Genomic DNA, 24,963 nt, shown 5'->3' with positions numbered 1-24,963 from the left:
CTTCTATGCTAGTAAAGCAAAGTACAAAAAGTTGCTAACAAAAATATACTGTTAATCTTTTTCATCCTCTAAATAAAATGCAACCAAAAGAAAAATATCTTAAAAAGACAACTGTAGGAGGATTTTTCTCCGTGGACCACACCAATGAAACCCAAACAGAGGAGGATTAAGTAAGAACATAACCAAGCGTTCTCTCAAAGCCTCTTTACAGTTGCTTTCATCATCTTTAAAACCTACTGCAATAATCCCACTTCTGCTCACTAAGCAGCTCTCCATATTAAACTGATTACTCACCTACAAAATATCCAATAAGTGTGCAGTGAAAGTAAGAGACCTTCTGCATACGTCCAGAGATGTTCCCTGGTCCTGGGGCACCACAGGAATCACTGTTGGCTTGCTTTTTGTAGTTATCGTAACGCAGGACAAAGCAGAGCAAAAGACCTGGCATCACAATATCTCCGATCCCCAGCATGGAGAAGTGGCTGCCTGTGGAACTAGAGAGCAACTGAAATTGGGTTCACGCCCAGAACACTAGGTGACAAGCACCAGACTCCTCCACTTTGCTTTTGAGCTCCATTTTGTACATCCCTTCTTTCCACTGGCAAACTTTTAAGGAGTAGAAGCTAAATGCCGGCTGCCGAAGAGTTTTTTCCTCAATGATTTCACCACCACCTCAGCTCAGTTTCAAACATACCCATTTTGACAGTAATGACATGTTGCTCCGAAGCAGTTTATTTCTGCCGGCAGTGTTTAAGCTGCTTTTGCTCTTAACTCAATGAAAGAGATCCATCAACTCAGTATTTCAATCATCTTTTTTCTAGGCCTTGATGGGAGGTACCCACTGGCCATTTTATCTAACTGTTTGATTAACACTGATTGACACTGCACCTTCATTCCCGTGTCAATAGATCGCCTCTAATAAAAGGCAGTAAGTCAATTTATGGACCTTTCTGATCTTTTCAGACAAAACACACAGAAGACTAGTCTCACCAGATTCCTGGAGAGCCAGCTGTTAAGTAAATTAAGAACTAAAATTGCCCATTGTCTTAAATCCAAGATATTTTTCATGCAAACAAAGCCAAATTAAGTTATCACAAAGCTGACAAAATGAACAGCTTTGGTTTTATCGTTGCAGACAATCAACCCCAAATCACTGCAATTTCAGCATCCCAACATCCAAAGAAACAAAAACAGAGTAAATAGGCCAACATAACCTACTGCGTAACTGCTGACACACTGGAGCTTACTGCCCGGTCAGGCCAACCTACATGTATCTGGTTAAAAACTGGAGACATCAAGGACCCCTGCAGTAGACAGATGTGGAATAATCTCCCTCCAACACAGCACTTACCCAGTAAGCCGTCCTTGCTTAGATCAGTTTCTAGCTCTCTTCCCAATCACTTGAAATTATGTAGTAATCAAGACTATTCTGGTGTTGTCATAAACCTCAGGTCTGTTGCTTTTAAGCAAAAGGTCAGAAACCCTGCAATAGCAGTCATTAAACTGCAGAACTCACACGTATGTCAAGAAGCATATCCTGTGCTAACAGGCCACCTTTTAACCTAATTAGGATAATTTCTGTGTGCTGTGAGTCAGCAAATGCAAAGTGTCCAATCCTCACTACTCATTATACACCTTTTTCTCACGAAGAGGGAGTGACTAAACAGGGAATAAAGGGATATTTTCCAACAGAAATAGTGCTCCTACAAGGTACAGGGGGGGAACATTTTTCTTACATAACACAGGAAAAGAACTGCTGATTTTACCTTGGAAATACAAGTTTACCAGGCAGCGACAGACGGGGAACATCTCTACCCACATTTGGTCCCAGGTGAAGTTTCCGGGATAAAACATCAAGAGGATTATCAGCTGGTTGTGTGGCCACTTTCACCATAACATTGCTGTTAAAGATGTAGGCAGAAAAAAAGACCTGTGGAGCAAGGAAATCAGCAGAAATCACCAAGTGCAACTATGTAGCAACTCCAAGCTGCATGTGTTTTTGCTTTGCAAGAAAAGAAATAATATTTTCCAAATTTTCCATATATATACGTTGTATATATGATGATAAAAGGCAAAATGTATTTTAAAAATTCAGATAAAGCTCTTTACGCTATTAATCCTCAACCATAACTGGAATATACTTTCTGATATCAAGATCTTGATCAATATCTTGAGATCCCTGGGCAAAGCATATGTCCAGACTACAAGCAGGTAGTCCAGGGCTACAAAGGCTGGTGACAGGATACTGAAAATATGAGAAAGCTTGAAAGCAGAGAAGAGGTAAGTGTGGTGCTCACTCATAAACGGAATGATCCAACACTTGCCTCAAACAAGCTCTTACGCTACAGCTCAGACTGGCTGCCAGAGCTGTCAGCAGTAGCTTCCTTGGATCGGTGCTTGGTGTTACGCGAAGGTAAAACAAAATCCTTTCAGTATTACAAAGTATATTGTCAGGTTTCTTGGAAAAGTGCAGTAAGGTTTTACGCCAACCTTACTGGCTGTAAATCAGTTTGCATTCCTGTTTCGTGGATTTCACTGCTAATCAGAAGTTGGCATGTGCACACTATGCAAGCGTGGATAAGGCTTTGTGTTTACTTGGAAATGCTTGTTCTGATCTTCAGCCAGGCTTTCCAAATTTGAGGTCCAATTTATTTTTTTAAATAATATGCTAAAATTGAAATATTCTAATCATGTTTCTGCTTTTGTCAACTAATTAGTGAGGAAATCATTCTGTATTCTGCTGCAGACTTTAACGTCTCAGAATGGAGCAGTGAAGCTGATCTTCTGGCTTTGCCAGATTTCATCAACTTCATACGAGTACAATTCATGTAAAAAGGGCCCAAGGCCAATTACAAATCCAAAGGATAAAAACAGTTTTAGCAAAACCAAACAAAACACTTACCCAAAAGACATCATAAATTAGTAACCCAGAGAGTAGCAAGCAGGAAACCTTCAGGCTCGGCAGCCGAACAAAGGCTATCATTGCAACACACAGGCCCATAGCCAGAGCTACAAAATGCAAGCACATAATTAGTTCATTAAAAATAGCAAAACAAACAAAAAAAACAAACCCAACCCCAAGCCAATACCTTCCCCCACAAAAAACACTCCAAAGCAGCCTCTGTTTGCACCTGTGCAACACGGCATGCACTAGATGACTATTTCCAGATAGTGAAATTATTCTTTCCAGAGTTACAAAAAGTCAAAACACATTCAGTGGCCAACTGTGAACATGCCCCCACGGAAGCAGAAATCCCTCTGCAGGCATGACTGCCCATTCCACTCAACTTCCACTACCCACCACAAAGAAATGTTTTCATGTCTTGTGTCCTAGAAACTGTATCTCCTCATAAAACACAGACTACCCAGTTAAAAACAGAAGCAACAACTCTGAACTCTTTGTGCCCCAAACATAAACCTCTAAGTTTTCACTATTAGGAGGTTTTCTAGTAAACGCATAAAACAAATAGAATGCTTGACTCTTAATTCAGAAATAGCATGGTTACGTGACATGTTAGAACATATGACATGACAAAAACCCACTGAAACCAATCTTCTGCTTGGGCAAGCTTGTGTAAGACTGCCCAAACATTAACCATGAAATGTTATTGTTTAGATACAGAGGAATTTCCCAATAATAAAAATCTATGTGAAAGCCCATCTACCAACAGGGAAAAAAGTATGGGCATGTCTTTCCCTAACCCTTCTCCCACGGGTGAGTTTTCAGCCAGATCAACAAGCTGAATGACACGCTGCAGCTCAAATGCAAGCTCTGTTCCAAGGGGAATTTTGTCAGGGTAGAAAACTAAGATGTTACGCTAAAAAAAAAAAAAAAAAAAAAAAAAGAAATTATCCCAGTCTTCACATTTGTGTGATTTCCCGCTTCTTTAAGCCTGGCCTTAGCTGCAACAGAGAGGTACTCCACTGACAACTGGATATATTTCAACTGGTTACAAGCAAATCCCTAAAGAGATGCTTAAAAAATAAAACAACTTTAAAAATAAATCAAGTTTCATCTATGGTATCAGTATATTTACAAGGAATAATGGAGCCTTGCTGGGACCAGATTACACTTAAGTATGCAGATATTTGTAAGCAAAACATATTTGTCTAACATGACACAGGATTTGTAAAATTTATAACCCTATTTTGATGAACTGAAACCACAAGGAAAATTGATTCATTACATACATGCCCACCAGCGCGACAACCTGACTAGGCCAAAATTTACAAGGTAACCTTCAGATTCTTGAGCTGTAATTATGCAACTGTGAAACTACCTTACACCTGCATTTCACATGAAAGATGTCGAGTTCTTCCATCAAAACACTAAGGAAACATTTCCACACGGATTCAACAGAAAAAAGTGCCGCCAAACACTGCCAGTGTGACTGCTTGCAGCGCCCAGGGGCTGCATCCCAGCAATGACTTTGTCAAACCCACCTCATCCTTTGAGAACTGCCAGGCTTAGCACAGCACTAAGTGCCACAGCTGCCAGTTTTAATGAAGTAATAGGATTACTCAGATAAAAATGTACCCTAAATCATGCTGCATAACTGTAACTAGCTATAAAATGTAACCAAATTACTGAGGCTTAAAGAATTTGACACAGCAAAGCAGCGAGAAAAAGAACTGCATTCAGCAATTCAATATAGCCTTCAGTTACAGACTTCCTCTGGCAAAAGAGCAAATACAAGGGAACAGTCTGTCTTAAATCAAAGAGGTTTCTCTAAAGCCAGCGTTAATAATAGCTCAAGCAAGCCTATATTTAGGAGAGGATTTCCAGGTTATAATTAACTAGAAGTGGAAATATTTTAACCAGTATGAAGTTTTATCTATTGTTCACACACTCTATTTCTCTATTACTGAAATACAGACACAGATGCAAGACACTTTCATCAAACTAAGCAAATACCAGGTAGAAAAGGAGATAGAAAAAAAGTGCTTTAGATGACAGTGAAATACACATGCTAATAATGATGCAGTTTTGCAGCTGCTTTAAAAAATATTGGTCAATTTAAAAAACAGAAGGGCAGCAAGAATGCCCATGAGCAAGCAGAAGGAATAAAGGCCAAAGTGCAGTCAAACCACCAACAGTGTTCTCTAAACAGAAGCCAGCTTCCTTTTCCAACGAAAATGCCCATAAGTCATATGAGAAACAAAGCCATCCATATCCAAGTTCATTGATGGTGTTGACAAACTATATAAGGCAGATCTCCACTGAAATATACTCCAAACTGGGACAGGGGTGAATAGAGGGAGAGGTAAAATAGCCACACAAACTGTAGCTCTGGGTTGGAAATGGTGGGCAACAGGTCAATGAAGCTGAAAACAAAAGAACTAACTGAAAGAGTTAACCTTCAATTACCAGAACAAATTAACTTCAAAGTCCCTGCAAGCACACTCCTTACAGAATAAGGATATTCTGAGGATTAAGAATATTCTTGCCTATGTGATTAGACTTTCCAGATACACTGTATTTTTCATCTTTATTGCACCAGTGTGCCCAGAACAGATGAAACCACCAAGACGTGGGTGGCATAGTGTCTGGCTTGCAAAGCATTATGCAAGCTGCCAAGGCTTAAGCTTCCCCCACAGGCCACCAGTTGACCTCTGAAAGAAACTGGTACTGAAGTTCTAACCTAATCATGCTCCTATAAAACTCTCAAAGTGTATTTTAAGGAGTGGGACTAAGAACATATCACGAAGTAGCCTCTGACTGATGGCCACAGCAGTTAAGGTCTGCAGCAGTTCCCGAGGTATCCGTGACCATTCAGTTCACTCTGTAGCTATAGACACTGCATACATCTGTGGCATTCCCACTGGACATCTCCAGCTATTTAGGAAAGCTTTTAACCAGGCTTTACCAGGGGACAGTGACCATCCCTGATGATTCTGTCATCAAACAATCCGTCCTGAGAAATAAGCACTTCAAGACCTATAAATATACATCATCACATGCCAGAACAACCCCCCCTGGAGACATTATCTGCTCATTTTATCCTGTGAACTGTCCCTGGCTTTAGAAACTGTTCAACCAACTACTGTGCAGATGGGGGAATTGCAGTATTTGAGCAATGACAACTGTTCTGGCAGGAACTGCCATACCTCGATTTTGTAAGGACTGGAAATTACCACGAACTATTTCCCCTCCTTTTTACTCAGCTCTGAAGTAGAAACACTCTCTTTTAAAGAGACAATCAACTGCACAACAACAAACCATACACACAAAAACTGAGGTGCATTGTTAAGAAGAAATGCCTGCCCCATTTCTCCCTGCGCCGCCAGCCCAGGCGCTGCGAAGCACGTTCACAACATCTGGTTAATTTTCTGCAGCCAGCAAACCAGAAACTCGCCCCGTACAAGTGGGGAGGAGGAGGTAGATCACAGCACGCCCAGCAGCTGGCAGGCGCTGGCTTGAAGACCAGCAAGTGCTCCACTTGCATGTATTACCCAGCAGTACTTATTGCACACATTTCCCTCCAAACAAGATTAACTGAGGTCTCAAGTATTCAGTTACAGAGAAACAAAGGGTAAAGGCAGAAATGATGTGATGCCACTCGCAGCAATATAGTATGAAGTATAAAACTGCAGCCTGTTTCCCTGAGAAAGGCCAGTAAGTGCTGTTCTCTGTTCAATGCCACTGACAAACATTGATTTAGTTGGATTTGAAGAAATTACAGGAGGCTTACCTATACAGCTCAAGCTTCCTTAATATAAACTACATAAAATACTCCAAAGCTAGACAGTATCAACACAGTTCAGTAGATCATGAACAGCCACCAAGAGAAATAAAACCCAGAAACCACTCCGCACCAGTAGTTCAGTACTCTGCAGATTAATTACCAAAGCCCACTATTTCAGACCGAAGTGCTCACAGAAATAGCTATTTTTAAGTAAATGCTTCTGTCAGTATCTCAGTGTAGACAAGTCTTTTCAGATTTTGTCAAAATCCACACTTGACATCACCCTTGATTTCACGGTGGGCTATTCTGCTGAACACAAAACAAACTTCATCTGCATTTTTTCATTTAGTATTTGGGCACTTTACAAGGTATTCCCTAACATATAACAGGTGGAACTTTTTAAATGCAGCAAAAAGCATGAATGAAATGCAACACCTACATACAAAAGAAACAATCAAGGTGCCATGAGAGGTTTCAGTGCTAAGGACCTGCTGCTGCTATTTCATTTTAGGAGGAGTGGGAAATCTGATGCAATGTATGTTTTCTATCGCAACAAACAATTTCAAGTGCAGGTGATCTTGTCCCAGCTATTTTTCCTCAAGCAATCACAACCTCAGGGTACCATTTCACTAGATGTCCTAAGCCAATTTAGCTGCCTGACACTGCTGAGAAGCAGAGGTCCTGCTCCTGGCTACCCCTTCATCCCTTCGCTATCATATCCACTCCATCCTCTCCGATCCCATCATGCTGCCACTTACCTTTTGCCAAATTTAGCACATACCTGACTGCACAATAATCCAATTCATCTCACTGCAGCAGCAGAAAAATAGCCTGGCAAAAAAAGAGTACGCTGCCATTCTAGTGAGCTGAATCAGTTTACCATGTGATTAAGTGAGTGCCAGAGCTAGCACAAGAGATTTGGAAGGCAGAAGGGGAGGAGGAAAGCTCCTTTTCAAAACACCAAGCTGTGAATTCAGTTCAACCAGCATGAACAAAAAAAAAAAAAAAAAAAAAAAAAAATCACACCTTCAAGCCAACTGGATGCCTGCCAGCTTCACCCATCTTATCCATGGCAAGCATCAAAGATATCAAAGACGACCAGCTACTGGGAACTGTCTCACGACAAATTATTTGATCATCTGAACCAATAAACAAGAAGATGCACAGAAAAAATTAACCAGATTTAAGACCAAGTTATGATTCATAAACAACCACTGTCTTCACACATCTTTAACTAAAACTGGCAATACACCCTACATCACACAGGTGCAGAATATCTTTCATGAGTGTTCTGGCACTTCCTTGGAAGCTTTTACAAACCAGAAAAACAGGTGTCCCAGACACCACCCTGGCATGATCCCGACAGCAGCTGTTTTCAGGGAGTCAACTATACAATATTACAACTCAGCAAGCCACTAATATTAGCAGATTTCACCAATCATCACCAGGTGATTGGATGTGTCAGAACAGGCACAAACCAGTAACAAAATCCCTTAATTCACATACTCACCATCCATAAGGAGCCAGTGGCCAGTTAGGACCCAGATAAGGACAAGCATCACAGACAGAGAAAATGAGAGCAACTCAGCAGCAGTGAAACGCCCACAGCAGCCAAAGGAAATCCTAGGAACAACATATAAACATTAGCTAGAAGACTTTATGTTTCCATTTAAAGAACAGAAAATGGACGCTGTTGGAACAAGGCTCAACTGCTGATAAAAGATGCCAAGAACAACTGAAGGGAAGTTCCTTTGCCACAAATAGGTACCAAAACAGCAACAAAATAAAAGCTTTCCTCACATTCAAATAACATGTGTAAAGCCTGAACTACGGAGATGGAAAAAACTCTGTGAATTCTGGCACCTCTCGAAATTGTTACCACGAATGCTATTTCCTAGTACCATTTAGGACAGTGCTTCTTGCAACATGAACTCCAGTCACAAGGTAAAAAACAAAATTAGTTTCAAAACATGACATTAACAACTGTCATTTTCACCCGTGTAGCTACAGTTTCTGAAAGAGCCAACATTAAAATCCATAGTCCAACATTAACAAACATTAAAATCCAATACCAAATCCCAAACTCTGAAATCTGAGCCAAAATAAGCCAAACTTCTTAAAAACCACTGTTGGGAAATCTAGTCCCCTGCAATGGTACCACATTTCCCCATCTGGCAAGCATGCGCGACTTGCAGAAATTGTGCTTCCGAGTTTCAAAGTGGAAACATGGTGCTGGCACAAAAAATATGCACAAACATCTGCCCTGGAGCCCTGAGGTTAATGCTCATAACCAAAGACTCCATTAAAGAATTCTCATTAAAAGTAATAAATACAACATACAAGAAGAGAAGCAAAAGATTTCTCAAGTCCTTACTTGTTTTGGGGTGAACAAGGCCGTGTCAAGTACTGGCACATCGGGAGCAGAAGGAAAGCAAAAGCTATTGTTGCAAGGACTGGAAAAAGAAGAAAAAGTAATATTAGTACATTCAGACCTAATTTCTACAGTACACAAACAAGCTTCTCCAATTTGAAAAAGCTCTTGCAACAATGTTCTGTTATCATGTGTTGCAGTATTATTAAAGCAAAAGCAGCTAAAGGCTCCAAGGTTTTCTGCAGAACTTCTATTGTTAGTACACTTTCAAACCTCAATCAAAATAAAAGCTCTCAAAGGAATGCAACACCCCATCTCCAAACCTTAAAAAAGAAGTCTTAAAGCTATTAATGATCATGTCAGCAAAAAAAACAGCTTTCAAATATTCTAAGAGTAAAAAACAAAACAAAACAAAACTTACTACAAACTGGTTGTGAGACTCTTTTAAAATTCTTCAACATATGACACAGAATAAAGCAGCACAATAAAGGGTTTTATTCCACTCTTCCACTCAGTCATTTTTTACCCCCATCTCACTCAAAACCCTGTATTCATCACTGAAATACAGTACAACTTAAAATAGGTTATACCCAGCAGCTGGCAACTTAACTTTTTAAAAATGTAAAGTGCTTTACATTTTTGAAAACAGTATGATAAAAATACATAAATATCCAAATAGACTATTTCCATAAACATTTTCTTGTTTAAAAAGCATACTTATCCCACCCACACATTTGTGAAAACGTTTAGTAACTGCTGGTATTTATGATCATTTTTTCTTCCAGTTTTTTTTTAAATAATAGCACTGAATCTGTACTAAGGACTGTTTAAAATGCTGAAGAATGAGGGTGTGGAGACACAGACATGTCAGCAGCATGCATTCAAAACTGCTGTAGCAAGAACAGACTGAAATGAAAACGGAAAAGTTGCTTGACATTTTCTGCATGCTGCAAATCAAATCTGTGTGCTGTCCTCATTCCTTAAAACAGTGGGGTGGTTCCTGCTAGTTTTTAAAAAGTTGTTTGTTTTTTTTTTTTTTTTAATTCTTCCCAAATGAAGATGGTGGGAAGGAATCAAACATTCTCTTTAGCACACAGCTTAAACCAGCGGGAGAAAAGAAATTGGTTTGGTCAAACTGCAAACTTCCACCCCTCAATTCTGCCCCTTCTGGTGGGAGAAAGATTTTTTTTTTTTTTTTTTTTTAAATAGATCATTAAAAAAAAAAAAAGTATCTGTGTGCAAATAGCACCATGGAAACTTACAGTTCTATCAGTATTTCAGAGAAGAGAAAAAAAAGCAGACCGAGTAGGGAAAGCATGAAGAGTGTGGCCCCTCATTGCCCTTGGCATTTCACCTTCCCCTTCCTGCCCTCCAGCTCTTCTCAGCAGGGAACCCCGAGCCTCCTGTCCTGGTATCCCTAACCCCTGCCACCCCAACAGCTGGGCTCATTCAGCGAGTATAAGAATTAAAGTGCAATCACACTAATACACAGTGCCCACAGTACCCACTCTCAATCTCATCTCTGATTGTCTGAGCTTCCAGTCATAATGTTTCCTTCTAGTCTCAATACGTATTTATTCAATCAGCTTAACTCCTGTCTGCAGGCAACGCGCCAACTCTGCAGCTCTGCCCTCTGCTCAGCAGCCACTGCTGGCCTTGGGCTGTTTGCTGCACCTACCCTTGCTCCTGACTGTTCCCTGAAAGGCAAATCTTTGCAGAAGGAAGATTTAAGAGGTGTTTAAGAAGTCAGACATCAGCTATAATTCAGAAATCCTCCCACATCAGCCTCTAAAATCTACAAGAAGAGGATGTGAAGTAGCACTACTTGAGTTTCAGGGAACAGGGGGACCAAGTCCCATAGCTCCCAGGTTCCCAGCTCCAGCAGGGTCTGCATCCTGCTCTAAAGCCTCTAATGAAGCTTTGCATTTTAGAGGGTCTGGGGCCAAAGTCCCTTGGGCTTAATGACACGCCCCTGATGCAAGACCAAGGAAAAGCACAAAATTATCATAAAACCAGGTTCAAGAACAAAGATGTTCAAGTGCACCAATCCAAATAGACCCAATCCTCTTAAACCCACAAGAAGCACCAGCTGACACAGTACTGTCTAATTACACACCACAAATGTTACAAATAAAGTCAGAAATGTCAAGGTCATTCTTGAAATAAATGGACAGATAAACTTGACAAATTCAAATTTGTCTTTTGTCATAAATCTTTCCTTATAATATCTTATTATATATGTGTGTATATATATATTCCCCTACTATCTAGCATATAGTAGAATTTATCTGATAATTTATTTTTAATAGGAAAGGACGGGTGTCATAGGTCAAAGTTACAAAAGCAGTATTCAAGAGACCTCTACAGGACTGTGCCTCCATAATTAGAGACAGGAATCTCAAAGACTCGTGTCAAGAGCAGAGATTTAGATTTCACCCATCAACATCAGCCCTGCTTAAGAGGCTGGAGAGAATGCATAGCTCAGGAGTTAAATCATGAGGGAAAAGCCTGCATTGCATATACATGAAGTAGGAGAGGATAAGAGGTATTTGGGGATTTAAAAATCTTCACAGACTCAGTATGCGGACTGAGGACTTCAATTTTTAAAAGCTGACACGTATTTGGAGCAGTAGGAAGAATCTTGCTACCCAGAACAGCAGCTGGTCTCTAAGAACTCCAAAAAGGTCAAAAGGCCAAAATTTTCCAAAATTCAAAGCCCTGGTATTTACTTAAATGACAAAATGCAAATAATAAACCGGATCAGAGGACTTGCAGTTTATTTGCAGACAACAGTTTCATTTTTGTTCTGAATTCAAGCAGTGCAAAAGAATACTCAAAATGCTAGTGAGACCAGAAGTACCCTTGAAACAAAGAAAAACTGTATAAAAGCCAAAACCAAAATTAAACCAGGAAAAGAAGGCTCTGGACAGGATCTCCACAGTTATGCTATGATCTTATAAAGTACCTGAGTTATGAAATGCCATGTACAGTTCTGAGCACTGATCTGTAAACAAGTGAACTTTATGTAAAATAATACATCCAGCATCTTTCAAAACTCTGGTAATTTATAGTTCAGTAGGTTTAGCAAATCTCTAAGTGGAAAATACTTCTCAAATAGTACTTGTCACTTTATTAATAGCTACAGAGACATGAAAATACAACTGTGAAACCTGATGAGTTTTTTTTTAAATGTACTATGACAAGTATTATAATTATTATCAACAATATTCAATTATATCAGTGCTTTCTGTTCTATTACAATTTGTATAAAAAGAAGAAAACTTAGTCACCTGCTGTGCATATTGTAAAGACAACTTGAACTGAATCAAAGAAGAAGAACATAACTAGGAGAGACACAGATGCTCCGATCGGCAGGAACAACGCCTGGGTAGAATCAATGGTTTGAATACCTGCAGAAGAAGGAAAGTGGCATTAACTTGGGCTATTTCTTACCGCATACATATTGACAGCCTGTCCTCACCAACACAACCGAGGATTCTGACAATATATTCCATTTCAGTGCTGATGCAATAGATGTTTACTCTGAGATCCTCCTGCACTATCATAACCAAACACAGCAGTCTGTGCAAAAACACTCCAGCTAATCTGCACAATCACAGTGGCTGGGTGTGCGCAGCAACAGCCCTGCTTTGCCGAATCCCAGAACTGAAAGTTGAAAGAAAATGTATTAATTTTTACTTGTGCCATAGATAGAACCAGTAACAAGCTACAAAAAATAACATTATTTAGGGATTAGGAATCATATAGCAGTTATAGATTTGCTTCATTTTACACTGAGCAACATAAATATGTTGAACAGAGCATATGCAAGTTTTATTTAATCTCTCAGCACACGGTAAAGAGCACAACCAACAGCAGAGCTGCAGACAATGTTAGGCTGATGGAGCTAATGCAAAGGGTGCCACAGCTTCAAATTCCACTTGGGTGAAGGCCACCACCTACTTAAATTGCATCACTGATTGCAATCACCAGATAGCATCAAGCCTAACAATAAAGGGCAGTTTTCAAAAAACACCCAAGCCATTTACCTGTTTATGAAACTAACAGCTCAGTTCAGCATGCACTATAATTGCCTTTTCTGCTAAAAACCCAACAAAAGTTTCATATTTTATAGCTGGAAGGAATTTTAAACAGTGCAGAGATACTGAGGTATTTTATTCTGATTGTTTCCCCCATCTCAACCATGCAGTGTGACTACTAAGGATATTAATAATGGGACAGGAGATTTTTTACTATATTTTACCATGAGTTTTTAGAATTACTAACAACATTTAGAAGATTGGGCTTTGGAAAACCCACCTATCCCTGCAAATTCTAATACTTAACCATTCTCTGTAGCTGTATTTACATTTGATCATGAGTGGGGGGGAAATAAACCATAAGTAGTAACCCAATTAGAAATACAAGACATATACTTGTAGAGACATATACCTGTAGAGCATTAAAATATCATGTAACAGCTGAAGTAGTCACTTGATAAGAGGTATCCAAAATGTCTCTAATGAAAAATTAATACAAGATTCAGACCTAGATGAGATTTAAAACAAGCCTAGCATCAGTGTTATCCCAAAATAATTAGACACTGGTGTATGAAGCAGAGTTTTACCAGTCCCAGGATTTTAAGGATAAGCTTTTAGGTCATCAAGCAAAGTATCTGTGCATATGTATGTATGCACACACACATACAAGCAAATATACACGCACATTGTTTGTGTGTGAGAATGTGTCTATCATTTTTTTCTGTGGAAGAGTGGCAGATTATCTAAATAATGGGTTCCCTACACAGCTCATAGTTACCACTGTATCTGAGTATGTTGAAAAACCTCAAATATTATCTATCATAAGTATTTAACCATTTTCATAAAAGAAAAGCTGAACAGTAAGCATGGAAACCATGACACTTGCACTGTATAGTCATTCATTAGTTCAGGTCATATTTAAGAAAAATCAATTCATAAGTAGCACAGTAAATTTTAAAATAAAAAGCAAAAGAACTCAGTCATTTGGGATTTCTACATTATCGAGGTCTGGTACAAAAAGGTAAGCACAATATAGATAGTCCTGTAATGACAGTGCAAAGACACAGAAATTCCTATGTTCTAATCTGTGATATAGATCTATTTCTTCCTGCTTGGAGAAAGGGCATTTATTCACATGCCCTTCAACTTCCCAAGGGAAAAAACAAACAAAACAAATACCCAGAAATTACATACTACAAACCACCTTGGCATATGGGAATTAGTGCCTGAAGCGTTAAATGTCAAAGATCTTCATTTAATTTCTGATAATTTTGACAGCTAATCCCCTTAATGTGCTTATTCCCCAGCCCCATACTGTCTTCTCTTACTTCCCAGATGCCAAAAGCCCCAACTCTTCATTGCTGGATCACCAAGCACAGCAACCTCTTTGCTGTATTGTCAACAGAAGCAGTGCTCTGACAAGTGTGTAAATTCCAAGAGTCCATATTTGAAAAAACAAACAAACAAACAAAACAAAACCCACAAACAAAACAAAACAAAACAAAAAAAAAACGGCAAAAGACACATATAACATGTTATTTATGCCATAGTTTTTAAGCTGTATTTCCTTCTTTAAGCAAAGCAACCTTAGCATTCAGGGTTTTGTGCACAGGGCTGCTCGTGTATTTCTAAACTTGCAGAAACTATTCACTCTAAAGCCTATGATCAGAACATGGCCATATAAATTGCTGTAAAATAAACTCAGGTGTGAATTTACAGCACATTGTGCACATTCCACTCTAACTGTTCATGTACATATTTTTACCTGTAAAACAGTGCATCTCAAATAGCCAAACTGCCTGGAATCTATTTATAGATTACAGAGGGGACAATCACCATGTAGGAGCTGACATGTTAATCCCCACTCTGAATAGATTGTGTGTAGACACATATTTTGTTGTCCATTATAAATGAGTTGCCCAAAGCCATGTGAACTCTATACTTCAAATTTCTCTATTAATAAAGCAGAATCATCCTTACAGACTTGTTAGCATACCATAAGATCTCTCATTGCTTACAGACTGACTAATATGTCGGTGATAAACTCCAGACAAAAAGAAATTACATTCCCTTCTCATAACTGTGTGGTGGCTTTTTTTTTTTTTTTTTTTTTTTTTCAAGTAAAGCCATTTCCATTTCCAGTAAAACCTGACAAAATGTGCAGCATGCAATTTTTACGCATTGTGGAAATGTTACATTGATGTTTTAAATTTAGCTTCCATGGGCATGAACTAGATAACAGTATTAGTACATAGCAAGATGGTAAGTGCCTAGACAAAACGGTTCCATTATATCAGGTGAATCTACAACACACATAGCTGAATTACACAGACAGAGGAAGCACAAGAAGATACAGCACAATGAAGTGATGAAAGAAAGATAAGGAGTAAAGCTAACCCTTACTGTTATTGGTGCTGTTGCCATTAAAAGACCCAGCTGCGCTGCTACTATCTTTCTCTTTGTCTTGATTCTCAAAGTCCATGTTAAGAGACCTGCAGGAAACAAAGCAAACTTAACAGACAAGTTTCAAACTACTATTTAGGCTCATCAGCTACTGTCTAATTACCATTCTACCACAGCACCCTCTCTGTGAAAAAGCCATTTAATGCTGGTTATTAGAAAAAACACCATACATACCGGAAAACTAAAAACTAAACTAAAAAAGCTTACAGTTACAGATGAGGCACCAAATCACATCGGTTCTAATAGTGAGACTAGTCAACAGAGTGTCTGAACTGGTGTTAACAACAAACTGCAACAAAGATATTTATCTGCATTACTGGGAAGTGTAGAACACCATGGAAATGCAATAAACCTTTCAATTCTCTGATGAATTTCAACCCTTTCCAAGTTCTCATTTCGATCCTTTTCACTCAAATTTAACTTTCAGGTTTCATTTAAAAAACAATGTTATTTCCTTCCTCTAAATCTTGTTAAGAATTATGACCAAAACTAGCTTATAATCATCTGCTGAATGCAGGGTCTTAGTTCACTGAAAAAGTTTCAGCAAAGCCTAGAAAGTAACCATATATATATTTTACATATATGTAGAACATGACTAGAGGAAACTCTGAATAAATTGTACAGGTTGATACAATTTAAGTAATCCATAAGAGCTGACATTGCCCTATATTTACCTTTTCATTTTTTACATACACACTTTTAGAAAGTTCCAAAATAACACATTATTCTACCTCTTTTGCCACAGTACTTTACTTTGATGTAACCTCTACATTATATTCTAACAAATTTTGACAAAACTTTATGAAATGGGGAAATTTCACTTAACGTCTGTTTTGGCCAGCAATCATTTTTATTGTTAAAATTCGACACTGTTTTTAATAAAATGACTAGCAATCAAGTTCACCATGACAGCTTCTCACTCTGAGACATGTATGTTATCCATGATTTAGCTGCATATTTATTTATTCAAACAAGCTACAGAGAACCACAAGAAGCACTATACAGCTCCCACTGTGTAGCTCCTGTCCTAAGTCTGCAGCAGCAGCCACGTATTTCAATAAAACGACCAGGTCAACAGGCATTAAACTCCTTTTCAAGTTTAGCTGTAACTGTGCTATGTAAAGTAAATAAATTCTATTAATTTATCAGACAAGTAAAAATATACACCACAACCTTCTATACAATTTTACAGCTATCAAAGTTATTTAATTTTAGTGTATAGGTTACCTACTGCAATGCACAGGTGAGCATTTTTGTGCTGCCGTCACACAACCTGAAATTAAGCACATATAGGTCTATAGTGTCAAGATAAGTGTGGTGTATTAAAGAGGGGGTTGAGCAGTTTCACTGTATAAAACAAGAACAAAAAAAAGACTATTCCAGTATAAAACCAGTTTGTTTCTTCTGCTTGTATTATACAAGCACTCCCAAACAGTGGCATGAAATTAGCTTTTGGGCTCAGGCAAGCTATGAGGAAGCTTCAACCTCAGACACACTGTACTACTACACAGATTATGGATCATCAACTAGAAAACTAACAAAAATACAAAGAGGCAATGGAGAACACTAGAATTCTAACAAATTAATCTTTTCTTCTTAGCTTGTTCTACTAAAGATCTCTCTGCTCTGCATCTTCTTTGGGCTGCCTTTATCCTTCATTCACACTTCTACTTTCCCTATTAACGCATTGTAGTCTCATAATTTTCCTCTCAAGCTATAAAAATCAGTGAGGAGGCTGACAATCCTCCAGGACTTGATCCAAGATTCGGCCAAACAAGATAATTCTTTTCCCAGTGTAGTGTTTCATTCCTCTCTGAATTATCACCGTTTAGCAAGAATTTCACACCATCATTCTCCCAGTGGCATCAAGCAACTCATAATTTAAGGGATTGTTATCAGCAACGAAATCTGGAAATAAACTGTTAGATCTACTGCTCATAAACAACGTCAGCCATTCTTTTACTGCAATAGTCAACAATTATTACATTACTACCTATAAACATCTCTACCTCAAAAGCAAGCATAAATTAGGAAATTACTTTCACTTAGCAATACGGTTGCTGATCCAAGACAACTTCCCAGTAATCTCCAACCGTTTTATGATTTGGCTCTTCTCTCTGCTACAAATTACTACTAACGTAATTAAAAAATTGAGAAGTGATCACTAAAACATCCTCCAAGAAAATATAACCCAAAAAAGTTAAAAATTATACTGTATAGCAAGATATACTCCAAACTACTGGGCTGTAAAGACATTGCAAGCTGGGAAACACTTGCTTTTTTGTTCAAGTTTCTGCTGGGCTTCCAGAGGCAATATTCAGTCAGCACCTCCCATCGGGCAATAAACTACACAGTTGTTTCTTCTGTGGGTCCTCACAGTTCGAGTGGGTAGGATTTCTAGCACAATGTTTCAAAGCAAGCACAGCTCAGCCTCCCCCAGGGAACCACTCTGTAGGGTTACACTAAGGCCAAAGGAATGAATAAGCTGCTGGCACATTACTACCATGAAAGTTCAGATTCAACTATGGATCACTTCCACAGCTGTAATACTTCAGGGAAACCCTGCAGGAGAATATTCTTATGAAACAGTGGAAGAAACAGGAAAGCAAGTATGTATCTACAGAGTTGCCAACAGATGCAATACATTGAGAAGTTCTTAATTGCTCTACCTAGTGAGGACAGTCACCCATCTTAACAGCCCTAAGGCCATGAGAACTGTGGGTTGCTACAGAACTGCCAAATTTCAATTGTTCTAAATAAAACTAAATAAATAATTACTATCAGAAACAGTCACTGACCTGAGACAGTTTAATTCAATCAAATCTCAATGCATATTATAGCAATCGAGCCCAAAATAGGTTGTGTGCTCTAATACTGGTACAGTCTTGCCTAAAACATTGCTGTGAGGTTACAGAACAAGTTCCAATGCAAGATCTGGAGTAGGAATAAGAATAGGGAAAACAATAGCAGAAAGTGCACGTAAAAATGTTTTCATTGCCTATATGGAGTAACAATGCCTGAGTCCCATGTCTCTGACAAGAACATCTCACCTTCAGCAGGTATTTTATGTGCACCCACTGCACACATGCAGACCACCTTTGTAGTATTTGGTGAGGTCTGTCCGAATCCCCATTTCCATTCTACCAGCACTCCAGCTGTTGATGCTTACGAACTCCACAGCCTTTCTAAGTTTTACTGTGAAATATGTACCCTGACCTCTGTAAATGTTAAGCTGTAAAGACAACTATAAGGACACCATTTGAACTACTCTCTATTTATACACATACTTTATGTACCCAAAGCCTAGAGACAGAAGACACCACTTTCATCCCATGGTTCTTGTTTGGTTTAAAAGCAGATACTTGAACAGGTAGATTCTGGGTTAAATCTGGCTTTACATAAGCTGAGAGACCATGTCTGGCTATGTGATAGAATAGAAAAAGATTTAGCTATTACCTGCCTGCAAAACCCCAACATTTAAATCACAGAGAAACACTTGGGCAAGAATAGGTGGCTGTCCTGCAAGAACCCACAGGAAACAATCTGTTTCAAGCTAAGCTCACCTCTTTAAAAAAAAAAAGATAACCAACACATATGCTTTCATGCTCCAGTTTACAGACTGTAATGGTTTAAAGGATTATACTTGCCCCTTTGGCAGTCAATAATAAAGTATATCAAGTTCAAGGGCAGAGACAGCCAGAATGTGTATGGTGAGATGTTCAAAAGGGCTTGAAGCTGTAACTCCTGACCCAACACAAATGTAGGAAGGAAACACTTGTTTGTCCACAGGAAGAAAAGCTGGAACTCAACTCCATAAATTAAATTTTGTTCTGGAGGCAGAATTTACGCATAACCCACTAGACATTCTGAGTACCTTGGGGGTCTTGGGGTTTTTTTCTTTGTTTCACTTTTGGACAAATGCTGCTTGTATGAATAAGGACAGTGGACCATGGCTTTCCTTTGTTCCCCTGAAACCTCTTGCATTAGATTAGATTCACCACACACGTGGATTTTATCCTAACGACTCACCCACCCAATTCTTTCTGATCCTATTACTGCACTTCTGTTTAAGTCACTTGCCAGCAATACCACAATAACTCCATTTGCTGCTTCTCAGACTGAAAATCAGAAACAAAACCCACTTTCTGCAACATGAAGGTTAACTAAGGAGTGCTATTTGCTTTTTGTCTTATGACAGCTCCATTTGAGACGAAGCACTCAAATCTAGATGAAGACAACATTGTTGCCATTTGAGAACAAGCACCATAAACTGTAACTTTAGTCTGTCCGGCAAGTCACTGTTCTAAGAAAATCCACCCACTTTGCCAGAAGATTTTATTTTACTACTTTAGGAATTTCCAGATGAACATAATTTTGCAACTTGCTACCAGACTTGAATTTCTTAAATAATTTACTTGTATCTTTAGACCCCTTTGATAACACCCCTGTACAATTTTCCGTAAAAAACTGCTTTTGACCTCACTTGCTGCCCAAACAGAATGGGAATTTGTCCAAGTCACCATCATAACTACAGGTTTCAGTTGAGACATCTGCTAAAGAAACTACAATTAAGAAATTAATTTTAAAACTATGGGACCATATCTTGGTCTGTAATAGCTTACATCTTGGGGTCTTCAGGATACATGCAAAGGAAGTGGACTAGTAAAGGGCATTTCCTCAGTTGATCTGTGTCCATCACCATCCCACTACTTCATCCAGATTGTTCTAAAGTTTGCAGCCCTTGTTACACAAGAAGTTTAAAATGTACATGTAGGACAAGATGGTAAAAGAGCATGTGTATATAGGAATAGGATGGCAAACAGCAGCGAAAAATTTTTAAAGCAAGGAGGCCTGAGAAGGGCAGGCAATTTAAGTTCAAGCACTCCTGCTGTTTTATACTGCATTATGTTTTCACAATTGAATTTTAACAAGCACTTTGTCTTCTTGCATCCAGATGCATAGTTCCTTTTTACACAACTGCAAAAATTCAAATAGTTGAAAACTGAATTAGTCCCTCAACTATATGTTTGACTGACTCAAAACTTGAAGAAAAAAGGAAACAAACACAACCTTTTATTTTTGTATTTTTATAATCTCTAGATTTTGTTTTCCTAAAGCCTTCTATTTTAGTTCCATCAGCAGTGCTGTTACCTGATACTTGCTCGCAACAACAGACAGCTCTTACCAAAAATTGGCTCTTTCATGATATGATTTTATTAGCTTATGATGATGATGATTTAAAACCTCTTATCCTAACAGCTGCAACTTACATCATACATATGACCATGGCTATCATCACTTTCAGGAATACTCATAGCAGTTCAGAGACTTCATAGTGAATGTGTAGCCTTTTATCATAGACTTGTTAAATGAAGCAATGTATGTACTTCAAGAAACTGAAAGAAAAACATGCTGTACTTAAGTTTGAAAAAAAAGAATACTTTCACGCTGTGATTATTTTTTTAATATTTAAGTATGAACTTCATTCCTTAGGTGCCACTACATTAAAAGAAACTGTGTAATACAAGATGCAAGTCTAAAGGGACAACTATGTTTTCTTTAAACTATACTCATCTCTTAAGATGGGACAAATTTGATTTTTGAAGATTCAAACCTATTCTGCAGCAGTTCTCAGACACTTTGCTGGAATTCAACACTGATAGTGTTTCCCACTTTTCTATCAAGCTGTTACTCACACTAAAGTAAACAGCACTGGCACTCAGGGATCTCTGGTTTAGAAGACTTGTTTGCAATCACAAGAGGACATGCTGAATTGACCAACACTGAAACATTAGATATAAAATTCTACTATTGCTAACATTACATTCCTATCTCTCTTCACAGTCCTTTTATATAATTAATATACCTTTATAGTCTTCAAGGACTAACTTCTAAGTTATTTTATATGTGCTTGTAACTTTACATACAATTGTGTCTTTCAGAAACCCCAACTAGCTACTTTTTCTTCCTTTTCCATTTCCTTCTCAGAAGCAAAAAATACTTCATTTACATTATCAGTCAGACAAAGATACAATGAAACAAAAGGCATAAGCTGTATTCAGTGACCTGCCATATTTTTATTTGAAAAATTCTGCAGAAGCTTGAAGAGAAATCTTACCTGAAACTGCCGTAGACTATGAGAAGAATAGAAATCAGGAAGGTAGACACTTGACTGGAATCCACAAGGGAATATGCCCTGGAATGGGGAAAAAGAAGGCAGGTGTGTCATCAGGAGTGTCCATTTCTCCAGTGCCATTTGCTAATTCTTATTGTAATACAAATAGAGAATTGGATGATAAATCTTTATGGCAGATCTCTAAAGTTTTCGTATCATCTAGGAATATAAAATTTGCAGCTTGTAAATTAACTTTTTATATTGAAGACTGTAGCATGTGAAATCTGTACAGCCACCAAAGGACAAATCAAAACCCTTATGTTAACTTGTTCTGAACTCACTGCATTCAGATTTTTCTTCCTCAAACACATTAAAATTGCTTCAATTGCACCTAATGCAACCTTGCATGTAAATAACACTAACCTGCTTCGTCTAAGATTTCTTCTGTCTTAACTGATAATAGTTAAGTTGCTATGTGGCAGTCAAGGTTCACATAGTCCAGGAAAAAGAAAAAAAAAAAAAAAACAAAACCCAAAACCAAACCTCACAACATGCTGGCATACGCATTTATTAAACCACACACAGTTACTTCCACATTACATCCTGCAGACCACTTGATACAGGATTCCTGATAGAAATTCAGCAGGAGGCTTAAAAACCAGCTTTATTCCCCGATACCTTTGTGTTTCAAGCACAGAAATATAAACATTAATATTTGCCAATTTTTCTTCCTATCCCTGACAGTCCAAACACCACTCTGTAGCTTACATTGAAACTTCTTTTAATCTGGACAATGGGACAGAGGCAGCCTCAGCAAGGTCCCAGAGGGCAGCCAGCGGGGGGAGAGTGGGGATTATATACTTGAGGACAGAAAAACCTTTAAGGGGGACCTTGAGGAATGGACCAAAAAGATGGCAACAGCTCACAAGTCAAGAGAAATGATCACTCCCTCTACTTAGCACTTGTGAAGCTGTATCTTGAATACTGTGTACAGTATTGGGGGCCCCAAAAAAGACAAACACTGGCACACTGGAGTGAGCCAAGCAGAAGGCCACTGCACTGGCTGGGGTACAATAGAGGAGGAGAGGCTCTGGGAGTCACACTACAACTCCCAACAGTTTTTCAACAACTTGTGCTAAAGTAATGGAAACGGAAAAGTATAATGCCCAGTGTTAATTGCATTAGTCTTATACTACGAAAAAAGATAACTAAACATTTCTGAAAACCAACTGAAAAGCCTAATTTCAGCAGGACTATGGATATGGAACAAAGATAATTGAATTACAAGATAGTTGCAAATTAAATATCACTAAACAAATAAAAACTAAAGCTACAAGACAGTTAAAGAATCACTCATCCCATCCCCAATTAAAAAGCAATTTAGAGAAAATTATGAAACCACTAGACACACATTTTAAAATACTTTTTTTATTATATAAACACAAATGGGAACCTTCTACTATAGAAATTCAATATTAAACATCACTGAAAAACAGACTGCCTCTTTTAGATGAAATTATATACTCGTCAAATAAGCTTTTAAAAAAATGAGAAACTACTTTTGTTAATTACCATAAATAACTTCAACATTACCCCACACTAAAAGCAAAAGACATATGTCTTATTTGCTCATAAAGCTGGACAACACATAGAGAAGATCCTAAGCTTTAAATAGTTTTTTAAATTTCAGTCATGTTTGACCTTTAGTTTCCAGACTGTGGAACAGAGGTCTTAAAAGCACTGATGAAGATCAATACGCTGAACTGCAAACACATGCAATATGTAACTAAGTACTTCCAATTAGTGGATATATAAATGCTGTTCAGGTTACATACCATATAGATCATAGCATATTATTTTTAGCCAATGATTACAGCTAAGCAGACACTGAGAAGAAACAGCTTAAGGGTGAGGACACTAGTTTTATGACCTGTTACTAGCTTCAGCTTCAGGAAAAACCATTTCCTCACCCAATCTTGAGTGAAGAGAAAGGGAAACTGCATCCTGTTTGGATTTGAGAATAAATAATGGAATTCATCTATTAAAAGAACCTTCAGGAACTCAAAATCTAGAAGAAAAGCAAAATGACTGAATGGAATTTCAACTGGGATTAAATATGCCCAGGGTTATGCGCTGAACTTTATGAACTGATGTTCATAAAATTACATCTTCATAAATTGGCAAATACTTTTGAGATGAACAATGTTTTCTACATAATTCATCATCCAGTGGCAACTTTGGAAGCTATGATAATTAAAATGCCATTTCATCATAATTACTAAACATTAGTCAAAGCAAGTCTGTAAATGTTAGAAAAAATTATAAAACAGATAAAATAAGGATGATACACGGATCATGAATCAGTCCTGTGCATAATCCATTAAATTTTGTATTAAAAACTAAGGGCACTTTGGAACAATGAAAGAAATTTAATACATGCAAACCCATTCTAAACAATCATCTAATATACCATAACCCTACTGATAGGCTGCAGTGATGATTGGGACAGCTTCCTCCTGATTCTATGCAAGGGAGAAAGGAGAATTAAAGTTCTTCCATCCTGCACAAGAAAAAAGTACAACAGTGTAATTATAAACTCATCGCGGACCAGTGATGTTTCCCAACTTCTCTGCACAGAGAAGCAGGACATCCTAAAAACTGAGTGTTGGTATTGCAATTATGGTCTGGGAAAGCTTGTGTTCACGGATACCCCAGCAAATAGGGCCAAGGAGACTTATTCACACTTTCCTTCTTCCTGAGGCAGCTGGAAAAAGAGCAACAGAAAACAAACAGAGTATGGCAAGTCTAAGGGTAACTGCACAGCGGGAATCAAACAAGCAGTCTGAGCATGTCCAGATTCCATCCGAAGTTTCCAACACAAGTAGCCCACAAGCAAACTTCAAGAATAATTTTAGAATGCTGAAGTGAATCTCATCATAATAAAACCCTGCATATTTTTAACAACTAATTTCCCTACTTTATATAAGGTATTACACAAAACCTACAAACAAAACTGCTTCCTAAAATCTTAACCACAGACTAAACCCCTTGATCACAAATAAACACTTTCTAATGCATTAATTTAGACTAGAGATAATAAGCAAATGAAAGCCTCACATGAAAAATTGAGAAGTAAGATTACTTCAAAGTTTTTAAGAGTATTCAAATTGCAAGACAGTGATCTGCAAACCCATTTGTATTCTTAACTGAAATTTAACTGACCTTGTATAAGTCCAACAGAGTCCATATGCATATAACTGGATTCTTCTATAAGCATAATTCAAGTAT

At 38.1% G+C, this 24,963-nt stretch overlaps 1 protein-coding gene across 3 annotated transcripts in view; it reads right to left on the bottom strand.

Annotated features, from left to right (window-relative positions):
• Positions 1–24,963, bottom strand: part of SPPL3 (signal peptide peptidase like 3) — a 59,658-nt gene that overhangs the window by 2,018 nt on the left and 32,677 nt on the right. For 2 of the 3 annotated variants that reach the window (XM_042805214.1, XM_042805216.1), the window contains 8 exons: positions 21,679–21,756; positions 15,495–15,589; positions 12,348–12,467; positions 9,061–9,139; positions 8,197–8,309; positions 2,903–3,009; positions 1,767–1,930; positions 295–494 (listed from right to left, as the gene is read on the bottom strand). In XM_042805214.1, the coding sequence (XP_042661148.1) occupies positions 295–494; positions 1,767–1,930; positions 2,903–3,009; positions 8,197–8,309; positions 9,061–9,139; positions 12,348–12,467; positions 15,495–15,589; positions 21,679–21,756 (956 nt within the window). The remainder of the gene's footprint in view (positions 1–294; positions 495–1,766; positions 1,931–2,902; positions 3,010–8,196; positions 8,310–9,060; positions 9,140–12,347; positions 12,468–15,494; positions 15,590–21,678; positions 21,757–24,963) is intronic. The other variant, XM_042805215.1, reaches the window with a different exon arrangement.

The sequence above is a fragment of the Tyto alba genome, unplaced genomic scaffold (genome assembly GCF_018691265.1).
Source record: "Tyto alba isolate M040663 unplaced genomic scaffold, T.alba_DEE_v4.0 Super-Scaffold_44, whole genome shotgun sequence".
NCBI classification, from domain to species: domain Eukaryota; kingdom Metazoa; phylum Chordata; class Aves; order Strigiformes; family Tytonidae; genus Tyto; species Tyto alba.
This window is presented reverse-complemented; position numbering and strand designations above follow the sequence as displayed.